We start from the raw sequence: 8,174 nt of genomic DNA on the forward strand, positions 1-8,174 counted from the left end.
AGTTGCAAAATACGTTTCTGAAATATGTGCATATGACATGCAGTTTTATTAACACTCACTTTATTGCATGGCTGTTTTAGCTGTAATGAGACGACTACAAGTGCAGACCTGAGAGCTATTTTCAAGTTTTTACATGTTAGGACTAGTACCTAGCTAGCTAGCTGAATATAGCCATATTTGGTAACAAACACGGCGATCATTTAAAGTGGTAGCTGCGGCTACAATGTGGCATTTTCTACAGCAAGGTTAAAGAACAGAAGACCTACTTAGCTAGCTATCAATAACAAAATAATTGAAAAGTAGTTCATCTTTTGAACCAAATAATAGCTGTTTGAAACATACGGATGGCTCTCAAACTCAGTAGATTGCACGATGATAATATCATAAGGATATGTTAAAGCCTATTTCTTTAGATGTGTAAAAGTAAATCAATATGATTTACAGATTTGATCATCTGCGCAGCATCTCGCTCAGGCTGACTCTCGCGAATGAGCACCAATTTTACAAGGGGCAGGAGCGTCTGAAATGTAGCACTACATATCCAATGATGTTCTGGGGGTGGCTAAAACAATCCAATGAAAAGCTGTCTGGACAGGATCCGGAAATTACACCAGCCAATCAAAATAGTTGGCTTTGTTAGCTATCAAGGCTTTCTATGTCTTCTACGTTAGCTAGCAAGCTCCAGCAGAAAGAATAAAGTGATTCTGGCTCCAGGGGTAGAGAGTTGTCCGCTACACGTGTAACGTTAGCTAGTTTCATTCATTTCTTTCGAGGCCGATTAGATTGTGCGTCCCAGTACTGAAATGTAAATACGTCTTAATTATTATGTATTTGTCTAGTTCACATATTTTCTAATTTGCAAGTTAGCTACCAGTTTGGAGATTGATGCGTCAGCCAACTAACGACGCTATATCGGTGACGTTAGTAGTTAGCAAATGGCAGCTAGTAGCTTGTTAGTTATATATTTTTAGCTAGCTACCTGTCTACTTTTTCATTGTAAAACACTTCGTACATGTTGCATAATGGTTGAAACTAGCTAGCTACCAACTTCTTCTACATCTAGCTAATTATTGCAGACTTTAATGAGGTAATAGGCCGCTAACAGTAACAGAGGCTAGCTAACGTTACCTGACCTGTTTTCTAAGTGACCAATTTGTTTTATTTCACAGAAGATGGCTGCTCCGGATATGCGCCTCAACCACACTATATACATCAACAACCTAAACGAGAAGATTAAAAAAGATGGTTAGAGCTTAGAGCTGGCTACCCCTTCATTTTTTGTTACGATTTTGCCCTCATGTCTGTGTTTGTTTACCCATCAACCATGCCAATGGCTCCTTGCCTAAACATGTATTGTTTGTACCCTTTGTCACGCAGAACTGAAGAAGTCGTTGTACGCGATCTTCTCTCAGTTTGGTCAAATCCTGGACATTTTGGTTGCCCGCTCCCTGAAAATGAGGGGTCAGGCCTTTGTCATCTTCAAGGAGGTCAACAGCGCCTCCAATGCCCTGCGTTCCATGCAGGGGTTCCCATTCTATGAAAAACCTATGGTGAGCTACTGCCAATAACACCTTGGTACACATCAGCTAGCTTTTGCCTGACACATGTTTAGCTAAAGAATAATTATTCTCTAATATGCAGTCCTGTAAATAGTCCTGTCGTCATCAACTGTCCCTCTTTCTCATGGCAGCGTATTGGGTACGCCAAGGGGGACTCTGACATAATCGCTAAAATGAAGGGCACCTACGTGGAGCGGGACCGTAAGAAGGAGAAGAGGGTCAAGGGCCCAGAGGCAGCAGGGGCCAAAAAGGGTGTGCCAGGAACCCCTGTAGTACCCATGGGCCCTGGAGTTCAAACACCCATGGGCCCTGGAGTTCCAACACCCATGCCCGTAAGTGTTGTACTGTGAGCCTGAAGACACAGAACCACGTTTGTAGCCACAAATGCACTGTTAGCCTCTGCGCTTAACATGTTTACTTTAAGACATGTCTATCTAAAATGGTGGATTGTGTGTTATTCCACGTGTATCGCTAAATGATAGTGCGGCTGATTTAATTGAACATTCTTGTTCTTCTGAAGGGAATGCCACCCATGAGCGGGGCTCCTCGTATGATGCAAATGCCAGGGCAGCCCCCCTACATGCCCCCGCCAGGCATGATGCCACCTCCAGGGATGGGCCCTGGGGGGATGCTCCCTGGTGCCATGCCTCCGGGTGGGATGATGCCCGGGCAAATGCCCCACGCCCAGGTATGGATCACATGTTTATCCGTGTTAGTTTATGTCTTGTCAGTGCCCTTTTTATTAACTACACAGCAGGTCTGTTTAGTGGAACACTGTAATCATGAGTTTGCTTGTCGTTCATCTTACTGTATAATCTCACTCTGTAACTTATTATATAGATAAATGTAATCTTCCTTTCCTCCAGGTTGCAGAAAACCCTCCCAACCACATCCTGTTCCTCACCAACCTCCCAGAGGAGACCAACGAGCTCATGCTGTCTATGCTCTTCAACCAGTTAGTACATCTTCATTTTATTCTCCCCTTCTACTATACTCCTTGGTGCGGTGTGAAAATGTAATGTTTATTCTTCCATGTCCTGTGGTATTGGAACATATCTGTTTGGTTTTCAGCTTCCAATGTTGTGGTTATGTCAACTACTAGTGTTTGTGTATGGTGAGATTGAATATGTTGACAAGTATAGACCCTTGATGTCTTTAACAAGTCTGCCCCGAAGCTCTGTCCTGATGTTGACCGTTTTCCCACTTCAGGTTCCCTGGGTTCAAAGAGGTACGTCTGGTGCCTGGTCGCCACGATATCGCCTTTGTGGAGTTTGATAATGACGTGCAGGCTGGAGCAGCCAGGGAGGCACTACAGGGCTTCAAGATCACCCAGACCAACGCCATGAAGATCTCTTTCGCCAAGAAATAACACACCAGAGAGCTCTTGAGTGGTTTACAATCTCACACACACACACCAGAGAGACCTCCTCCCCTTAAACTATACCAGCACAGAGCCGACTACTAACCTGTCCATCGCCAAGGAAGCACAGTGTGTTACAAGTCCGCCTATAGAAGAGCAAATATTTTTAGCCTCTTCTTTTTTAAGTTGAGATTTTTATTGTAATTGTCCTGTTACTGCCCTTCCTGTGATCCCCCATACTCATTTAGAATAACTGGAGATGACTTGCCTTGTATGTGATGGTAGGTTACCAGCGGTTTAGAGAAGAGACATAGACAGAGGTCAGCATTTTGATGATTGAAATGCTGGCACCAGGCTTGAAAATGATAACTTGTAAGGACTATATTGGTATAGTGATTTGGTGCCAACATAGAGGATAGTTAGCTGACATTTGCATATCCATAGCTCTGGTTAAGAAAAAATGAAAATGTCAGTTTCTGCACCCATTCATTGAGGATAAAATCTGGTGTTTGTATGTAAGTATATTTTCATTTTTACTGTCTTGTCTGTTATAAAGCATTGCACCCAGGGTCTGTTTCGCCCAGACATTGTACCTGTAGCTTTTCTGTTTGATTAAAACATGTGCTTTTTATAATGACTAATGCTGTACGTGTTCCTTTCTGCTTTTATGTTCGGGGAGACACCAGGGGCTGTATAGATGGGTTGGTTGTTTAACAACAAAACCAATGCGTGTGCAACTATGGGCCAAAACAGGCTGGGTTGGTGTAGATTATCAACAATCTATATTTTGTCTCAATGTTTGAAAATATAACTACATTTGCACAATGAGCACTTGTCTCTCAAGTACATTGTTACAGTTGTTGTTTTGCCATATTACCATTGACATGAAATCAGTCAAAACGCTTCCAGACAAGAACAAGATAAAACTAGCTGAAATTAGCCACGTACGTTTCCCCACGTGGCAGCGTCACATCATTATTGCTAGCTATCTGACTGTTCAAAATCATAACAAAGCATGTCTTCTGTCCCCATCAATGCGGGCATCTTTTTTGTGATGTCAGCCAACCCGTCTACTGATTTATGATAGGTCTTTCCTTCTAGAGCACAATTCATAATATTACGTTGAGAAGAGGGGCCTGGGCCCCTATCTACAAGCATCTCGGTAGGAGATGTCTTTCAGATAATGACTGATTTATATGGACAGATCCTAGTTCAGCACTCCTACTCTGATATGCTTTGTGGATACGGCCCCTGATCCTAGTTCAGCACTCTTAGTCCGAGACGTTTGTTACATACGGCCCCAGAAATGGGATCAAGTATCTCTAGACCAGAGATGTAATTACATCTATAGTGATTCAAACAGCCTACTGTAACTTCATGAACATCTTATACTGAACCAGTGTTTCAGTATTAAAAGTTTGTTTTCCATCTCATACAAGTAGTAGAAGAAAATTGACTACATCAAAATGGAGATGCCCATGCTCTCACAGACACTAATGGGACAGATACAATATTGCTTCCTCTAACTATCTCTATGTGTCTAACTAACTAATGCGGTGAGAAATATGACGCTTTCCCCAGCATGATGCAGTAAGCGGACTGGTGGGACTGTAGTCTAAACGTTGATCTGGCCTCTTGTCTGCACTTTTGCGAGAGTTTGTGCCCTCCCCTTGATAATTCTGCAATCAATTAAAACATTTTGGGGAAATGTTTCCATTTGATTATTATAACCTATAAAGTAATGATATTTCTTTCTTTCTGGAGCATTGTGTCATAATGGAATGGCTCTGTACTACCATGGAAATCATCATTACTGACTACCTCCCTACCCTGTCTGGCCTCAGCCACGGCAGTTTCATCTAATTTCTACCATGAATCAGACCACAATGTCTGGATGGCCCATTTCATCAATGCTATTTTCCCTTTGTGCTCAATTCGTTTAAAGAAGTTTTGGAGATTTAATTTAAAAAATGTCCCCTTTGAATATCTTTAGCATTGATTGTGCCTGTGAGTTCAGGTGGGCCGTGAGCCTATAAATCAGCACAATCTACTTTTTAGTTTTTTCAAATTGTCTTGGAGCTAGAATTGGGAGCATGTATACTGTGCTAATGCCAATACAAAACAAAGAGAAATGGAGAGCACTGTACAATACTACGAACTTGGCAAGTACATGGGGGCTGCCATCTTTACGCACCTTCGTATTAAGCCCTTTTTTAAAAAACTTACACAGCGTCAGATGAACTCAAGGATACCCTTTTTATGTTTGAAGGAAGTTGAAGGTAGTTTCTGGAGCTATTGCTAGCTGTTCTTGTTGACTTCCAGTCATTGCGCTAACGCTATTAGCAGTGGCTCCAGAAACTACCTTCAACTTTCTACAAACTGCACGCAGTAACATAAAAATGGTATCCATGAGTTGATTGATTGAATTTATTACATAACTAAAAGTAGTAGACTGCTCCAGCCAGAGACAACATTACATACATAAAACAATGATCGAGGATAATAACACAATAAAGGCCGGAGGCTTATTTCCATTGTGGTCCTCATCAAGTTCATCTGACTCTGGGTATGTAGAAAAAAGGGCTTAATTGCCAAAACGTCGTATTATGCCTTTAATGACCGCTGATCTGAAAGGTCTCGATAGGAGAAAGTAATATGAAATATAGCTACGGGCAGCAATGAGCGGGGTTCACAGGATGACAGAAAGAACAGAAGATCAGCTGGATAACAAAGCAAACACTATCATGTAGGAACCATCTTCCTTTATGTGCAATCAGTGAAAGCATGACCATGTTTATCTCAATACCACAAGGATAACACATATGAAGTTTAGTCTAGTGCTGTAGGTTGGTTATCTTTTAATGCAGCCGGTAATCTTCTAAGCACATATACAGTTGAAGTTGGAAGTTTACATACACCTTAGTCAAATACATTTAAACTCAGTTTTTCACAACTCCTGACATTTAATCCTAGTAAAAATCCCCTGTCTTAGGTCAGTTAGGATCACCACTTTATTTTAAGAATGTGAAATGTCAGAATAATAGTAGAGAGAATTATTTCTTTCAGCTTTTATTTATTTAATCACATTCCCAGTGGGTCAGAAGTGTACGTACACTCAATTAGTGTTTGGTAGCATTGCCATTAAATTGTTTAACTTGGGTCAAACGTTTCGGGTAGCCTTCCACAATAATTTGGGTGAATTTTGGCCCATTCCTCCTGACAGAGCTGGTGTAACTGAGTCAGGTTTGTAGGCCTCCTTGCTCGCACATGTTTTTCAGTTCTGCCCACAACTTTTCTATAGGATTGAGGTCAGGGCTTTGTGATGGCCACTCCAATACCTTGACTTTGTTGTCCTTAAGCCATTTTGCCACAACTTTGGAAGTATGCTTGGGGTCATTGTCCATTTGGAAGACCCATTTGCGACCAAGTTTTAACTTCCTGACTGATGTCTTGAGATGTTGCTTCAATATATCCACATAATTTTCCTTCCTCATGATGCCATCTATTTTGTGAAGTGCACCAGTCCCTCCTGCAGCAAAGCACCCCCACAGCATGATGCTGCCACCCCCGTGCTTCACGGTTGGGATGGTGTTCTTCGGCTTGCAAGCGTCCCCCTTTTTCCTCCAAACATAACGATGGTCATTATGGCCAAACAGTTATATTTTTGTTTCATCAGACCAGAGGACATTTCTCCAAAAAGTATGATCTTTGTCCCCATGTGCAGTTGCAAACCTTCCTTGCTGAGCGGCCTTTCAGGTTATGTCGATTATATAGGACTCGCTTTACTGTGGATATATATACTTTTGTACCTGTTTCATCCAGCATCTTCACAATGTCCTTTGCTGTTGTTCTGGGATTGATTTGCACTTTTCGCACCAAACTACATTCATCTCTAGGAGACAGAACGCGTCTCCTTCCTGAGCGGTATGACGGCGGCGTGGTCCCATGGTGTTTATACTTGCGTACTATTGTTTGTACAGATGAACATGGTACCTTCAGGCGTTTGGAAATTGCTCCCAAGGATGAACCAGACTTGTGGAGGTCTACAATTTTTTTTCTGAGGTCTTGGCTGATTTATTTTGATTTTGCCATGATGTCAAGCAAAGAGGCACTGAATTTGAAGGTAGGCCTTGAAATACATCCACAGGTACACCTCCAATTGACTCAAATTATGTCAATTAGCCTATCAGAAGCTTCTAAAGCCATGACATCATTTTCTGGAATTTTCCAAGCTGTTTAAAGGCACAGTCAACTTAGTGTATGTAAACTTCTGACCCACATGTTTTGTCAACGATCTACACAATACTCTGTAATGTAAACAATTGCTGGAAAAATTACTTGTGTCATGCACAAAGTAGATGTCCTAACCGACTTGCCAAAACTATAGTTTGTTAACAAGAAATGTGTGGAGTGGTTGGAAAACGAGTTTAAATGACTCCAACCTAAGTGTATGTAAACTTCCGACTTCAGCTGTATATAAGGTTTACATCCCAGATTTCATGGCCCATGTCCATCGGTTCAGCCCTTATAGCCCTATATGGTGCCATCTGTTGGTGTAGCGTGGCCGAATTTGAATGCAGCAACTAGTCATTCTCAAATTCATTAGAAAAAGGAAAGGGAAAGAGGGATACCCAGTTACTTGTACAACTGAACACATTCAACTGAAATGTGTCTTCCGCATTTAACCCAACCCCTCTGAGGCTAATTCATTGAGTCTATATACTACATCTGGAGTCAATCTGACTTATGGGTCATGAGAAAAATGTATTTTTAGCATTAGCTTATGTGCTAACGTGCATCTATAGGTACAGTGCAGCCATTTTTGAATGCAGAAACAAAATCAACCATTAAAGACTGATGTAATAAGTCTAAATACAGGGATCAGGAGAAGATGATTGCAGATGATTTTGAGCATTAGTATTACATATGCAAAGAATGAGTTGTTAATAGTTTCCTTGTTTTTTTTTATATATCAATACCTTTATTCAGGGTGGTTCATCTTAGGGATGTCCATGATAGCGATGACAAGTTTCAAGTTGATATGCCTGTGGGAAGTGGATTTACAGTGGTTCAATGGACACGTGAAATCTGGTTTTTGATTTGTCATTAATTCAGCCATCCTTTGACCAATCCCTTACTTTTTCTCAAACTAAGTTAAGACATGTACCTTGGGCCTACATTCCAATATGGTGTTATTCGGTTCTATGGGTCATGAGAAGAAGATTTTAACAGTAATTTTTGTATATTTTAGCATA

At 41.3% G+C, this 8,174-nt stretch overlaps 1 protein-coding gene across 2 annotated transcripts; it reads left to right on the forward strand.

Moving 5' to 3' along the window:
* Positions 1 to 635: 635 nt before the first annotated feature.
* LOC311101688 (U1 small nuclear ribonucleoprotein A-like) lies at positions 636 to 3,556 on the forward strand. 2 transcript variants are annotated; one of them, XM_084142839.1, is made up of 7 exons: positions 636 to 805; positions 1,170 to 1,245; positions 1,378 to 1,550; positions 1,691 to 1,891; positions 2,080 to 2,247; positions 2,426 to 2,514; positions 2,769 to 3,556. In XM_084142839.1, exons 2-7 carry the CDS (start codon positions 1,173 to 1,175, stop codon positions 2,926 to 2,928), a joined length of 864 nt encoding a protein of 287 aa, XP_083998965.1. In that variant the 5' UTR covers positions 636 to 805; positions 1,170 to 1,172; the 3' UTR covers positions 2,929 to 3,556. The 2 variants fall into 2 exon arrangements, with proteins under 2 accessions (XP_083998965.1, XP_083998966.1); XM_084142840.1 differs by having other exon boundaries at positions 717 to 805; positions 1,173 to 1,245.
* The last annotated feature ends 4,618 nt before the right edge of the window (positions 3,557 to 8,174 follow it).

This window comes from Coregonus lavaretus, assembly GCF_964263955.1.
Source record: "Coregonus lavaretus genome assembly, chromosome: 26".
Taxonomy (NCBI): domain Eukaryota; kingdom Metazoa; phylum Chordata; class Actinopteri; order Salmoniformes; family Salmonidae; genus Coregonus; species Coregonus lavaretus.

What these genes read in the sequence shown, in the direction of transcription:
- LOC311101688 (XM_084142839.1), top strand. Translation starts at nt 1,173, where the DNA reads ATGGCTGCTCCGGATATGCGCCTCAACCACACTATATACATCAACAAC. An exon ending in CATTCTATGAAAAACCTATG is followed by an intron (nt 1,551 to 1,690) that starts GTGAGCTACTGC and finishes TTCTCATGGCAG; the next exon opens with CGTATTGGGTACGCCAAGGG. An exon ending in GAGTTCCAACACCCATGCCC is followed by an intron (nt 1,892 to 2,079) that starts GTAAGTGTTGTA and finishes GTTCTTCTGAAG; the next exon opens with GGAATGCCACCCATGAGCGG.